The sequence below is a fragment of the Thunnus maccoyii genome, chromosome 19, assembly GCF_910596095.1.
Source record: "Thunnus maccoyii chromosome 19, fThuMac1.1, whole genome shotgun sequence".
Taxonomy (NCBI): Eukaryota; Metazoa; Chordata; class Actinopteri; order Scombriformes; family Scombridae; genus Thunnus; species Thunnus maccoyii.
Genome location: NC_056551.1, coordinates 1326241 through 1342627, shown reverse-complemented (window position 1 = coordinate 1342627; position 16387 = coordinate 1326241). Strand labels below are relative to the sequence as shown.

At 38.4% G+C, this 16387-nt stretch overlaps 1 protein-coding gene across 1 annotated transcript in view; it reads right to left on the bottom strand.

Moving 5' to 3' along the window:
- The window catches only part of slc12a2 (solute carrier family 12 member 2), a 72234-nt gene that overhangs the window by 2634 nt on the left and 53213 nt on the right, over positions 1-16387 (bottom strand). The window contains exons 19-26 of the mRNA XM_042394384.1: positions 15843-15922; positions 14819-14962; positions 12721-12768; positions 10493-10615; positions 8906-9017; positions 3441-3527; positions 660-795; positions 220-287 (exon numbers count right to left, since the gene is read on the bottom strand). Of these exons, the coding sequence (XP_042250318.1) occupies positions 220-287; positions 660-795; positions 3441-3527; positions 8906-9017; positions 10493-10615; positions 12721-12768; positions 14819-14962; positions 15843-15922 (798 nt within the window). The remainder of the gene's footprint in view (positions 1-219; positions 288-659; positions 796-3440; positions 3528-8905; positions 9018-10492; positions 10616-12720; positions 12769-14818; positions 14963-15842; positions 15923-16387) is intronic.

Below are 16387 nucleotides of genomic sequence, written 5' to 3'. Positions count from 1 at the left end.
TGAAGCCCGTCTTTAGGGCCATTAGTCTTTTGTAACGTCCCTGCAAATCTCCTGACGAGACTTTACTACTGAAGCAGGAGTGATGACAATATCTCAGCAGGTACAATCAATTACTTACAATGAAAAACTAATTCATTACAAAGAGCATAGAAGAGCCCTTACTGAAACTATTACATTAACAAGATCACACACACACACACACACAGAGCATCAGCTTACATGACGATGAGGTTGGCTGTGTTTGAGTGCTCCTTCAGCAGCTCGTTGAGTCGGATCTGACGATTAGTCTGAAAAGCAAAACAAACAACCAAACATTCAGGTATCAGCTTACCAGATAATTATCAGAAGCTGCTCTAAAAGCAAGTGCCAGCCAGCAGAACAGCTCACACACACATACACACACACACACACACACACACAAACACACACACACACACACATTTGGCTCACAGTCAACTGTTTCCACTCTAACTGTTTACAGAGTTAAGCTGCAGTGGATAAGAGAAGCATTCACTCCTCTGAACTATTCTTGTGCTGTTAAGTCTTTGGAAGATGTGATAATATGGAACTCTGTTCAACACTGATTAAACTGAAACTAAAATAGACTAAACAACATAATATATATTGATTTGGTGAGCAGTGAGTGGCAGTGTGCTGACCTTGGCGCGGTAGAGCTCCAGCTCATTGTCAGTGATCCTCCAGGGTTCGCTGTTCTTCAGCCTCTCAGCTGCCTCCTGCTCCATGTCGTCTTCCTTCAGCCGGTACGGCTCGATCATCTCCTCAAAGGCCGTCACGCTGCACAACAACAACAGCAGCCTCATGGTTAATCACTCATACAAGCTGGCCAGCAGCATCACACAGCCTCAGGGAATACTCAGACGAGGGGAAGGCTGTCACTTTTTATTCCAAAATCATTCAAATGTGGAAAAAATTGAATGTTTGCACCATAATGATGTGTTCAAAATTCATGATGGACAAGGACAACAGAGCTTGTCTTTTACTCCAACAGTGTGTTTTTCATAAATTACTCTGATCTGCTGAGTGACCTGATGATCTATCAGTAAACTTCTTTGTTAATAAAACATGTAGACCAGGAGCCGAGCTGGACAGATCATTATGAAGTAATGTGAAGAAGCAATTTAGATGAACATCATAGATGGAAAAATCATGGATATAGGAAACCAAGGCAGCTGCCTTACAGTAACATTACCATGACAATAGATGTGAAGTCACCTGTTAGCTTGTGACTCAGTGAGGCAGCAGAGGCAGTTTAGGATTACACTACCAGGACTGTGTTCAAATTCATTTGAACAAATTACGTTTGTTGAAACTTGATTTTTTTTATATATTTGTTTTTTTAGTGAGGTCACTGTGTTGAGATCTCAGCAAATAACATATAATATTATTATTACTGACAGCAATGATGGACGAAACTAATAAAATGAAACTTACATTGTAATTAGTTGGAATCATCCTTTAACTTCCAGCAAATAGACAAAACAACACTGTTGTTCTTACATACAGTATATACACAGTCTTTTATGCACTCTCACTGTTTGTCACCAACTTACTTCTAAACTTACTTTTTTTTTCTGAGCCTCAGGTTGAGCCAGAGCTCTTATTACTCACCATCATGTCTTTACACAAACAGACCATAAGAGGGTGCCAGTGACTCACTGGCCATCCACTCATCCATCTATCATCATTTACTTATGCAGGTTGTTGACAGAGGTCAAATATTATACTTTTATATACAAAGTCTATCCATTAAAATAAACATTGCTCTTCTATGTCAGTCATCTTAGACAGAATTATTCTAGTTTTGTAAATGTTAGGGGACCAGATGAGGGTAAAGTTCAACACACTGCTGAAGGTGGATTTCTGTTCTGCTTTCTGCTGCTGCATATTTCATTTACTTTTTTATATACAGAGACATAAATAGAGTTTTTTGGACAGCAATGATGACACTTAGGTCTTATTTTTATAGCATGAGTAATCATTCCTTTTGGTTACAATAACATTTTACTCTCCAACTTCCAACTGCTGCGATAGGGGAACATGATGATTGTGTTGGACAGAGGTTTACAACATATTCCTGAAGCTATACTGTCTCCATCACTCTTGCAGAGTTTAAGGTTGAACTTTGACCTTCCATACTTAACATTTACAGTGTGATGGAAAGGTGAAAAGATGAAAAGCATTAACCTTTGTTTCTAAATAAGTGGCTAATAGAAATGCTTTAAGCAAAGGAATAGTTGAGACCTGTGTGGTTGTCCTGGAAATTCTCCAACAGTCGCCGATGACTTTATTTATCTCAACAGCAGAGAGAACCAGGAATTCATTTGAAACAAGCTCATAATACAGACAGGCCTTCATTTCTAATCCCCCTTGATCCCCAATTAATACAAAAACTCAACACCTCCTCCATGTTGACTTGTTGTCTAGATAAATTCAGTATAATGTCCACATCCACAGCACTAATTCCATCAGTACAGCAACACAGTCATGTAATACTCACCACTACTGAAAACACTTTCTCTTCTCTTAAGAAAACTGTTCTCAGTTCATTCTACGACTGTTGAATAAAACTCAACACTTCCTGCACATTTATTTCACATCAAAAGCCTTCCAGTGGCTCAATGGTAGGCTTTTACTGTGAAACATCTGCGGGAAGTGATGATTTCATTAACAGTGATTAAAAAAAACAGCAAGTAGAAGCAATGGAAATGAGTGAGTGTTGAAATGAGAAAGTGCGAGCAGCAGAGTGGTGAGTATAACATTATAGAGCTGCAATGATTAGTTGATTAATCGATTTGCTACCAACTATTAAACTAATTGCAAACTATTTTGATCATCGAGTCGTCATTTTGAGTCTTTTTTTTTTTTTTTTAAGAAAAAACAAAGTCCAAGTTCTCTGATTCCAGTTTCTTAAATGTGAATATTTTCTGGTTTCTTTGGTCTTCTATGATTAATATGATTTCATAATGTGTTTCGATTGCAAACTTGGTTGGGACAAAAGATATTGTAGTTTGCATTTTGGGCTTTGGGAAACAGTAATCAACATGTTTCACCATTTTCTGACATTTTATAGACCAAACAACTGATTGATTAATTGAGAAAATAATCGACAGATTAATCGATAATGAAAATAATTGTTAGTTGCAGCCCTAATAACGTGACTCTGTTGTTATACTGATGGAATTGGACATTATGCTGAATTTACTCTTTAAACCATCACAGTACAGGTCAAGGTTTTTTACCTGGCCTTCATTAGCCACCAGCCTTTATTTGACTGGTTCGTATTGAAGAATTGACAGTAAGTGCTGCACACCCAGTAGAGCACGCATGGTGAGAAGAAGTTCTTTTAACACACTACTATGAAAACATGACTCAGCTGGTAAAAAAGCTTTGCTCTTTGAAGTTTATTGAGGAAGACTTACTGTTCCTTCTTGGGCTTGGTGTTTATGTCTCCCAGCACAGTGATGTCCGAGAAGTCTATCCTGAACTTGCTCAGCAGAGTGGCCATCCTGCACAGGAAAAGCAAAAAACAAAGAGCTTTGGGGTAAATGCTGGAAATCAGCTGCAAGACATTTTCAATCCAAGGAGCTGTGGACAGAGATAAGAGCCATGAGCCATCCTGAAGGCCAGGGGAAGCTGCTTTAAATAGCTCTGTTTGAACATGGAGGTTTTGAGGGTGGAGGTAGGTAGGACAGGCTTTACTGAGAGCACTGTGGCATTTCCTTTAGCTTTGACTTCAAAGAAACTCAGTACTAAAAGCAATATCTAACATACAGGGGCATATTTAAACCACTATGTTTTCCATGAATATGACCTCTGAAAAAGAACTACTACAACTACTACTATCATCATCATCATCATTACCATCATCATCAGTGGTGGAAGAAGTATTGAGATCCTTAACTTAAAGTTGAACTCATTGATTTTTGGCCACTTGGGGGCAGAAGAACACACTGTAAACATAATATACATACATTTATTATATACTCAATGTCTAGTTCATTAAGCACACTAACAGCTAGCTAAAGCCAATGCAGTGCTATTATAACAAGCCTGTAATATACATCTTCTCTTCATGGCAGTTCTTATGTTCAGTTTTTTTGTTTAACTTGGTCTGAGTTTAATCTGAGTTTTTGAGAGTTTAGTTTGAGTTTTAGAGAATTTAAAACTCAAACTAAACTCTCTTAAACTCAAATTAAATTCTCTAAAACTCAAACTAAACTCTCAAACTCAAATTAGAGAGTTTACTTTGAGTTTAAGTGAGTTTAGTTTGAGTTTAAGTGAGTTTAGTTTGAGTTTAAGAGAGTGTAGTTTGAGTTTAAGAGAGTGTAGTTTGAGTTTAAGAGAGTGTAGTTTGAGTTTAAGAGAGTGTAGTTTGAGATTAAGTGAGTTTAGTTTGAGTTTAAGAGAGTGTAGTTTGAGATTAAGTGAGTTTAGTTTGAGTTTAAGAGAGTGTAGTTTGAGATTAAGTGAGTTTAGTTTGAGTTTCAGTGAGTTTAGTTTGAGTTTTAGAGTTTAGTTTGAGTTTAAGAGAGTTTAGTTTGAGTTTAAGTGAGTTTTAGAGAGTTTGAGTTTGTGCTGCTATTGAACTCTACTGTGTTATACTGAGATGTATTTTAAATTTTAAATTACATTTACATCAGTGAGGGTAGACTAAATATTATTTTACTTTACCAAAATAAAAGTACTCATTAGTCTGCAGATGACACCTGTCAGTGTTATTATTACTACTACAGATATATTATTGTGTGATTGTAGTGGTTTAGGCGCAGATCATTTTAATGACTTTATATATTGTTAGGTAGATGAGTTCATGGGTTCTGTATGTAAAATCTCAATCTGCAAAGTAACTAGTCAGATAAAAACAAATGTAGAGGAGTTAAAAGTACACTATTTTCCTGTATGTAATGAGGTATACAGTGCTCTCAGTACTTCATGGAGTCCTCCACAGAGTTAGCTTTGAACTTCTGTAACATTGCCAGACTCATGATGGACAATTAAAAAAAGAATTTTTAAAAATGCAGTAGAGCAATAGGGTGACTTGCACCATCCTACTTATCATCTCTTGTCACTTATATACCTGCTAGAGCTCTACAATCTCAAAATGCCAAAAATAAATAAACATCAGTAGGTGGTAGTGCCTTCTCTTACCAAGCCCCCCTTCTTTGAAATCTAAATACTACACTATGAGTATCCAACTATACTCAGTCTATGTGTGCATGGTTATGTATATGTACTGTATATTACATATACTTCTATATTTATGTGTTTCATATTATATATACATACTGTGTATTATTGTTTTTTACTTTTAAATATTTCAAATATCCAGTTTATAATGCTCTATATGTAGTTTATCTCACTTCTGTAAGTTTTTATACTTTGCTAATATTGCTCATTACTGTTTTTATTATATGTATTGCATATATCAATTATTCTCTTTATAATTAGGGTGAGCTGGAATGAGCTCACACCAAATATTATTATTAAATTACCATACGACTGAACTGCTGAATTAGAGGCTGTTTAACGTTTTGGATCTCTTTGTTCAACATTTATTTCCCTCATCAGAACTGTGACATCACATCTATTTTCAATGCTGAGCACAAACTAAATTCAATTCAGCTCTATTGTACTCTGGTGGAGGCAGAAATCTCTGCCTCATATCAGATATCTCAAAATATGGACTAATAAGGCCAAAACTATCTGCATGGAGAGACACGACTAAAGAGATGTGAGAAAATGTGACTTTGTGGCTTTGTCTGTTATCATTCAAATGATAAAGCAGACAACTTAAGCAGAAGTTAAATATTTAACATATGTACATAGACCTACTGTCAAAGAGAAAAGAGAGAAAAGATTACATTTGAATAAACAGATCTAAATTGAATATGTTTGACAGGGAAACATTGAGGTGTCAGATATCTGTTGAAGTGGCCAGTTTGTGCTTTTGCAGTAAACAAACACAAAGGGGATTTCAAAGTGCACATAGAGCTGTGTGCTCGCACACAGAGATAAAAGGCTCGACTGCTAGCACCAAACTAATTTTATCCAACAAAAGGAGGCAGGAGGCAGCTGTAGGGGACAATGAGAGAGACAGACAGACAGACAGACAGACAGTGTGTGTGTGGGGAGAAGGACAGCAGAGGCTGAGATGCCTTTTTTGCTGAAAACAAATGATGTCAGAGGGTTTACACAGATACAGATAGAATTGGAAATATTAGATCATTAAATATGCTTGTGAAAAACACTGTTTGTTTTAATCTTAAATATCAGTTTCATGTCTGTGTGTTCAGTATGGAGCTAGAGTCAGGATGTTTTTTAGCCTAGCTTAGCATAAAGACTGGAAGCAGGGGGAAGTTGGCTTGTCCAAAGTTAAAAAAAAACACCTTCCAACACCTGTAGAGCTCACTGATTTTCATGATATATCTGAATCTGTATACAAACAGAATAGTAATGAGCACAGTTTGTGGTTTTAGGGGGAGTTACATGCTCAAACTAATTCTTTTTGAACAACAGTTAGGTGCAGTGACTTCTTACAGTCTTGTCACAGTAAGGTTACCAGGTATTATCATTATGTCTGTACAGAGACCCAGACCAGAATCTTTTCCACTCTGCACAGAAATACCTGGATGATACACTGTTGTTCATCAAGACATAGTTCCAGCAAGCAACTCTACCTAAAACCACAAACTTTTAAAAATATTTTTGTTAATGTACAAGTTTGACAGCTTTAGAGATGTTGGCAGGTGTATTTATGAATTTTGGACAGAGCCAGGCTAGTTGTTTCCCCCTGCTTCCACTCTTAATACAGCCTGCTACTCTGTTCTTAACACACCAATGTCAGAATGGTGTCCATATTCTCATCTCACTCTCAGAAATAACAAAGCATTCCTTTAACATTAATAAATAAGAGACATGGGAAACTGATGTCTGAAGACACTGCAAGAGAATTTTGAAAAAGTGTTTGTCCGGTGTAAACATCTTCATATCAACAAAGCTAATAATTAACAGAGTAATGAGATTTGAGGACAGAAGCTTCTCCACACAATGACAAGGAAATGACTATTTCTGGTCAAACACTAATAGTTGTGATAGAGGTCTGATCCAGGAAGATCACAACAGACAGGATGTCTTGTTCCAAAAATGGGTGACTGCAATGTTTGTGTGTTTAGCAGCCTCCTTAAAATGATCGACTGATGATCAATGAACCACTAATTGTAATTTGCATTATTGATGACCACTTTCAACAACAAGTGAAAGGTTGTACATTATGTAGGGTTATCTACTTTTATTATTAATATCTCAACTTTACTTCATTGGGTAAAGAGGTCAGTTCTGTCAGACACTCACCTCCTTGTTGTCTGCACTCACTTATTTCTTAGAAATTAAAGAAAAGTTGTGTTTGAAAAATTCAAAAACAAGGTAGTCTTCCTACAATGAATGACCTTCCTTCCAGGTAGACATTGGTTTCAGCTTCATTACTCTATGCAGTGAGAGGTGAAATTTACTGGAGACTAATCTTTCAGAGTAAACATCTAGTCGCCTTTACTTCCTGTCCAAGTGAACTTATGGTTCAGGCTGTCCTTAAATGCACCACAAGAGTTTCTTCCAAAACAGGTCTTGCAATGGACTACATGACCACATGACAATGACATCACTTCAACACAAACATTAAGGCAACAAAACATTCACTGAAAGCGGGAAATCAATCTTAACTATACTGACTCAGAAAAAGCAACAAACTGCTGGTGGCCTCATTAACGAGGCAGGAAGTCAGCTTTTAGACTTAGAGACCATACATTTCACATGTGATGCCCACAGAAGATGATTTTAGTAAAGTCAGTTAAGAACTGTAGTATCAAAGTTTTTGCTGTTCTAAAATTTAAACTTAACTATAAACAACTAAAATGTGTCTATTTGTCATACAGAGATAAATGAGCCTTCCGATGCAGTGTTAAATCCTGATTACACTGTGTGTGCCAAAGACATCAACCAAATGTTCCAGAGGTTCAACACTGCCAATTTCTGATTTGAAGATAATGTAAAATGTACAAGTACAAATGGTAGGTGTAAATGTCTTTCCAAGGATTTACAACTCATTATTTTCTTATTTAAACCGTGCATTTGCACCACCTTTAAGTCTGCATACTGACATCTGAAGCACTTATGTTAACAGTTTACCAGTGTGAATATGCATAACATAATGTACATTCATAAAACAGTCAAGATTTGTATATTGTGTTGCATCTAAGACACATTATACATGAATATATCGAGTTCTTACCTCTGACGTGTGAATAAATAAATTGTGCAAACGCAGCCTAAAAGAGCATATCTGTAGCAACAGACAGACACTGTGTGTGTGTGTGTGTGTGTGTGTGTGTGTGCGTGTGTGTGTGTGTGTGTGTGTGTGTGTGTGTGTGTGTGTGTGTGTGTGTGTGTCATGTTGTCAGCAGCAGCTGAGCAGAGGAGTGTGGTGCTGAAAGGAAAGCAGATGGTTGCACTGTCTTCACTGCTAAAAAGCTGGATGCTGCTTTCATAATGTCCACCTCCACTTCCCTGCCCCATTAGAGACAGAATAATAAGTACTAATAGTCATAGAATATAATGCAAACCACTCTATAGGGCTTCAGCCAATGTCACAAACAAGATTTCTATGTTTAATAATTATTATTATCTATAATTATTATCATTATTAGCAGTAGTAGGAGTTGTTGTAGTATATTTTCCAATTTCACAACAATTCAAGGGTGCATTTATGGTTTTGGTAATAATAAGTTATCATTTTGAAAGAGTTCATATCTGCCATCAGGTGTGATACAAGTACCACATACTTGTATGATCTACTTGTGTGTAGTGGACGGGGAGAAGGCGCAGTACTTACGCTCGGCGGTCGTGATCAATCCTGTTGATCTTGCCTCCGATAAAGACGCGGATCTTGCAGTCCTTCCACCTCTTCTTGTTGGTCAGCAGGTATGGGATCAGCAGGGTCAGACCTGGACACCAGACAGAGAGAGAGACATCAAACAGCTGCCCAACAACTCGATGGAATATTCTGTGATTTTAAGATGAAAGACATTGAACATCTGCTGTGTCTAAGTTGGAGGAAAGTCAAAGTTAAAATATCACAAAGATTCTTTTTTTTGTGTGCACAGCTTTTTGCTACTGACTGCTGTTTCAACACTCAGATGAGGCCAGCAGCTTGTTGTGTAGATGTTCGTAGATCCTCCAGATCTCAGTCTCCCCTGTACGGACCCCCCCGGAACGACCAGTAGGAACAAAGAGATGATCCCTCACCAGCTTCCCACCTAAGAACACTGCCAAATATGCTGGGCTAGTTATAAACAGTGTTCTTAAACCCAACCCCTTAAGCAGCAGTTTAGAGTTGAGCCAAACATGAGATCACTGTACTCCAAACAACAGTTTAAGAGTGTCTCTGCTGTCTGTAGTGAAGACAGGCTGACATGACGATGATGAGCCAGATCTGAAGCGTCACATGTCTTGAGTCTTGAGCACATGTCAGGCCTCGGGACATGTTCACATCTTTACACCCTGCTGGGCTGACAGAGACCCAAAATCAATCAGCCCAATGAAGAATGAGTCATATTAACATACCGCCTCTGTCAGCCCCACTGATAGATTTGATCTTTCTAACAGCTGCGGCTTGATTTGCCAATTCTCTGTAACTTTGAGTATTAATTGAGGAAAGCATGTGTTAGTGTTGTCCTGCTGAAAACTGTCTGATATACAGATTTAGCTTTCAGTTGCCATGTACTTATGTGTACTGTACTGTAAGTGTGTCCATGTATTTTTTAAATATTTATCTGCAATGTCGCTTTATAACTAAGAGAATAATGTTCATATTTACAACTCTACATGAACAGTGGTAATGTTTTTGTTAGACAATATGGAGTTTTTCCAATACAAATTCCACAATCTGCATGTGGTGACTACAAGCAAAATCTCCTAATTCCTGGATATTCGTCTCAGTTATGAGATCCATATTTACTAATTATGAACCAAATCTCAAAATTATGAAATACAAATCTCATAATTCAGAGAACATCAGTGCCTGGTAAGGGGTCGGCATTGAACAGGACCTTGCAAGGAGTGGTTAGTTGGGTTGAACATACAATAGGTGGTGCTCTACCCTGCCTGAAGGATATTTACACCAGGTGCTGCAAGAATAAAGCTGGAAAAATATTAAGGATCTCAACCACCCTGATAACGGCCTTTTATCCCTGCTGCTGTTGGGAAGAAGGTAGCGGATACACTAGGCCAGCTTCTACCCTCAGGACACTAGGATCCTACACGAGGTCACTGCCTAAAACTGCTGATTGATTTGTATCTAATAATTACAAGACAATCATTTTGAGATTTATATCACATAATTCAAAAAAAAACAAAGAAAGATTTCACCATTGTGCTAATCTACCAAAATCTGAGATACTTCTCTTTCTCCCAGCCTCACCTCCATCATCAAACAGCCACCAGACGTCCACTGTGCCCTTCCCTTGTTTCTTCCGGAACTGCTGGCTGGCCTCCAGCAGCCTCTGGTCGGATACGTTCAGCGGTACGGTCGGGCTCTTTTTGTCTGCAGGGATGGTTGCCACAAACACACAATCACACACACACACACACAGAGAAAACAGAAGAAAAGCTCATTTAGATGCAACATAAAACAGCTTTCACTATCCAGTCATTTGCTGGCCTGTTAGCAGTTGAGCAGACATCTATGTAGTGTGTGTGTGGCTCTGTGGACTGTTAACTGTGTCTGTAGGATGTATGAAAGTTCAGCTATTGTGCTTTTGAAATAGGTGTGATGGTTAGAAACTTTAAACATATCAAACAGTTTGAATAAAGTAAAATTACACTGCAGCTGCAAGCAGTGTTTCCCCTGTAGGTCTGTGAGTTGTGGATAGTTTCAGGGCTGTAGTGTCTGTGGTGTCTGTGGTGTCTGTGGTGTCTGTGGTGTCTGTGGTGTCTGTGGTGTCTGTGGTGTCTGTGGTGTCTGTAGGTCTTGAAGTGGTGTTTGCATGTTTTAGAAAACTTGCACCTTGCTAAAGAAATTGTTCATTTTCATTCAGTTTGAAATTTCCAAAGCATACCAGAGGTTTTTGGATCAATGTGAATAATAAACCTGCTGCATTCTTCAAGGTTTAGGGGGGCAAGTTGAGTTTTAGAGGTGAGATGAATTACAATTATTAATCTGTCAATTCTGTTTTTTGATTAATGAGTGACCTTTTGTAGATTCAATATTTGTTTGATAAGTGCTATATAAATAAAGACACAATGTGTCTTCACTATTAGAAAACTATGGCTTGGCCACTGCTTTTAACTTTTGTATACAAACAGTTTTAATCTCAGTTTTGAATACATTTTGTATTTTTCTATTGTGTTTATGCATAAGAATGAATTCTTGGCTGTGATTTTATGGGTTTTATGTTTGCATACAAGCTTGTTTCAAACTGCCAGGAAACAAATAAAAGGACTTTAAATTGAATGAAATATAGAATGTTATATCATTTTTGATCCATTCATCAGGTGTGTTATGCTTTAGTGGCTAATGTAGCCTGGAGCTGCGAGCCTCCAGCAGAGCTCTGCTGACCTCAATTCTTTCTAACTTTCTAACTTCTCTCTAACTATCTTATCAGATTTCACACAGCTCCCTTTGGAGATACAAAAAGTTTCATACGACTTTTATCACATACACAGTAGTACTCCCCTTTAATATTCATTGTGCACTCAGATGAACGGACAGCAAGAGCTGCCTTGAAGTTAGAAAATCAACATTCAAATTAAAGTATGCTTTGGAAACTGATCTTCAATAATGTGAAGCCTGAAAACATGCAGCACCACTGATCTGCTCATTGAAGGAGCGTCTATGTAACTTTTACTGAACAACAGCAACTGTAGCTCAAGTGTCAATGACAGTATCATGATAAATCAAACTTTACTTTGTTTGTAAGAGGAAGATTGACTCTCTTTAAAGTTTTGATATAGGTACTATTTTTTCTAATGTCTTGGGGATTTCTTGGATTCTGGCTTAATGAACAAAAGGGGAAACACTACTAATATTCAACAGCAAACAAACAGGGAGAGAAGCTGTGAGAAGCTCAGGAGTTAGCTGGACAGGGCTGGAAACATGAAAACAGGAGAGGAGTTTTCATCCTGCAAAAGAAAGCTACACCACAAACTGTCACCTCCAGAGAGAGAGAAGAAGCAGCAGGCGTGAGAGACTGATGACGAGTTTGGAGGAAATTGAAATGTTGGCACACTCACAACATTAAATACTCCAGACTTGGACTGAGTTAAAGGCACTATCACATACACCTTCAGAGACTGGGCTTGAGCTACAAGCTGGAGACCGTTAACAGGATAGCAGGAGAAAAGAGAGGAAAAGACAAAGTGTTATTCCCCCAAAGCCAAGTAGCTAGCCGGGGACAGAAACACGGGGACAGACACAAGACAGAGACAGCAGGGTGCAGGACAGTATGTTAATACAAGAGGAATTCAAAATATACTGTGAAAGATGAAGTGACAGGAAGAGAGAAGAGAGCATGAGGGAAGAGAGGAGAAGGAGTGCACAAAAGAGAACAAAAGGGAGAAATGGAGAAAGATAGAACTAAGACTAGAAGGCATGAGTCAGAGAAAGGTAGAGAAAGGTTTTAAGGCAACCCGATAAAGTGGATCTCCTGCCTTTTTTCAACAGGGGCTGTGTTGTAGCTTTGCCATCATCGTCCTCATCTGGGAAATGTGAGACAAAAGGAGAGAAAAAAATAATAATAAGTGATATAAGTGAAATGTTGATTTGATGTGCCATTGACTTACAATCATGAATCAAGATGAAGTTAAGTACAACACAAAACGTACAGTTGTAAAAAAACATGAAATATATCGAACAGCTAGCTGTGAGCTACAGTAGCTTCATGCTAACAGGGTCATGGAAAAAACATGAACCTTAAGTGAAGCTTTTCCACTGGCAGGAGTTTTAACACAAGGCTCAAAATTTTCTTCTTGATTTCTGGAAATTTCTCAGGCCTGACCTGAACAATAAAAAGCAGCAGCTTTGAGCCAGGACTGTCTAGTTAAATCAAACTGGCTTCAACTGGACATTCAGTAAGCAACATCGGTGGACATGTGAGACCATTAAATACGCATGAATCAGTTCTAATTCTCAGAGCTGGACTTCTCCTCTGAGACTACGCTTGGATTAAAATGAAAAATCTCACACAGTGAGGAGGGTGATTCTGAATGGAAATGAACTCCACAAAGGCGAAGGTTCTGTCTTAATAAAGGCTCAGGTAGGAGCTTTGGCTGAGACTAAGAGGATTATTCATCTTCACTTTCTTACCTCTTCAAAAAGGCCAACATGTTTACAATGTGTGGGGCCGTCTCAATTTGGGTACACACTGAATTAACACTAGCAACATAATGTGTATTAAATGGACTAAAAGACATGCACACCACTATATTACTCCCTGGTAACTCCATCAACACAGTCAATCCAGTATCATTTACATCTCCAGTTTCCAGTTTTGTCATTTTCTCCATCACTGTTAAGCTAAAAAACTCTTTCACATTAAAAGTCTATCAGGAAAGAGAAGAATGATGCCATGTGGGCAGCTGCAATGCTTTTAATATGAAACATCAGAAGTGTTGTATCCATTGACAGTAACTGAACAACCATAACAAACAGTGAAGTAAATGTGATTGAATTCATGAGTAAATGACAACAGTGTGAGTATGAATATGACTCATGTCATACTGATGTTGTGTAACTGAACATTTGACTGATTTATCAAGACAACATGGAAGGCTTCTCTCTAAAATATGATACAATACGCTTTCAAAATGATGGAAATAAAGAGCTGTCTGTAATGTAAGGCCTGGTTCAGCTACAATCTGACTATTAAGGTAGTAAGTTGATACCAAATAACCAATTTTAGACCAATTAATGGCTTTAGTATCCAATTTAATTAAACAGAATATGCTCATATGTCATTTTTTAAGAGAATATGAGCAGAAAACACTGATATGAGACTGCATGGATACAGAGTGGATGAGGCCTGGTGCTCAGGCTGTAGTTGGGAATGTTTGGTACTACAGTTCCCACAATCTGGGAACAGTTCTGTGGTTTGCTAGCTCAGAGTTGAGTGGGTGGCACTTAAACACAACACTGATGGTGATCTATCTCTCTCTCTCTCTCTCTCTCTCTCTCATACACACACACACACACACACACACACACAGTGTGGCTCAAGACATCTGTAGACTAACAAACTGGGCCCAGTGGGACGACTGGGGTCATGGGTCACTGAGGCGACTTCCTGTCAGGGCAGCTTGTGTGTGTGTGTGTGTGTGTGTGTGTGTGTGTGTGTGTGTGTGTGTGTGTGTGTGTGTAGAGGGAGAATAAGGGGAGCTATTGATGGATTAAGAAGGATCTCTGAGAATGGTGTTAAACTGATTTCCTGGAGGAAAAGCATTCCTTCTGTCATGACCTGGAATGGTGTTTGAGCAACATAAACACACATACACAGCTAAAACCATGTAGATGTTGTGAATAATACATTAATAAGACATATATGCTATGTACCAGCCTTAATGGCTTTAATACATTTATTTTTTTTAAAAGATATAACTTTATAAATCAGAAGTTTTCTATTCCCCCGCTTTTCTGCCAGAGTGTCACTGTAAACAACAACCTTCTCCCAAAGTCTGCCTGGCAGATCAAATGGAAATAAATAACAAGGTAAGTGAGATGAATGTGGAGACATTCATACTGAGGCTGGCTGACCTTTCTGTATAGCTGGACTGTTCTGGAGGCTGGTAGCCTTGGAGGACAGCTTGGACGAATCGCCGTCAGAGTCTTTGCTGGTGTCTATGGACACGATCACATCTTTCATCCCTGAAGATTTCTCCTGGGAAGACAGCAACTCATCTGGGAGGAAATGGAGTGAGATGAAAAGCGAAGAGGGAGAGAAAATAAGGTGGAATTAGAATGGTTTATGCAGTGTGAGAGTGAGGGGGGAAATAATGGAAGAAAACAAGTGGAAAAAAGGAAATGAAACTTCAAACACGAGGCACTAAAGTGACGTGTAGAAAAGCAGCATCTGTTCTGAATTAATGGGATAATTCACTGATTAAGTATTGCAATTCCATAAAGTTGGGGGACTAACAAGAGACAGATTAAAAAAAAAGAATGATCAAAAACAAAGCAGCAGAGAAGGAGATATCCTGATTTATAACCCCTGGTATGCTACAAACCTCAACAACGTTGGATCCTACATTTCCCATAATGCAACTCAATACCATCTCTTTATTAGACTCTTCCTGCGTGATAACATCCCTGTGTTTAAAGCTTTATACCACCAAGTTTATGACACAGGCTGTCAGTTACAAATTTGTAGTCTCCAAGCTCAGGCTGAGTTGACATCAACAAAAGAAGCTGCATGATGGGAAGTGTGGGAAATAACTTTTTGGCATCTGCTGCTTTGACACTGACCTTTCTTTTTTTAACTTGTCTTTCATGAGTCCCTCAACTTTCTGGAAGTGTGATACTAAAATTCTGAAGTACCTCAGTTTTTAATCTGTCCATGTTATTATTATAAACTCAGTCATCACTTGAAGATCAGGTTTAAGAATTTACACATGTAAAGTAAGATTTAATTCATGTGGGAGGAACAAAATACAACTTGACTATTTTATGTGATTTTGGATACATGCACCATACTGTCTCACTGTTTACTTTTGACAAAATCATATTGATTTCAACCATAACCCTTCTCTGAAAGCATGTTGTGTGTAAGCATGTCTGGTACCTTGTCCTTGGATATGGGACACATCCAGTCCCTCTTGCAGTCTCAGAATAACAGCCCCAAACTGGAAGTCAAAGGAATCGCTGCGAGGGGGAAAAAATGCATAAATAAAAGATTCCCATCAGCAGTGGACAGACTGAAGCGTGACATGCTCAGTTAAACAGAGATATGGAGCATTTAAACAGGAAGACAAATAAGCTCTGCTGCCAGAACTGCACACAACAAACGGCAGGTTCAAACAACATTGTCAGTCCTGCAGTTTGAACCTTGTGGTGTGTTATTGCTGCTGCAGCTACTTACCGGATGGAAAGTAAAGGGCACATTGCTGAGCGCATTAGCTGTGATTTTAATATTGTCAGGCCAAACCATCTCTGACCTTCAGTTCTAATGCCATGATAATCCCCACACTTTACAATCAGGAACTCATTCAGCTTTAAGTCCTTCACTCACAGTCTCACATGACTGATTCAGGGTTAAGCAGGTAAACAGGATTTCACATGGACAAACACTGTATTCCTGTTACTACCAGTACATACAGTGTGTGTGTG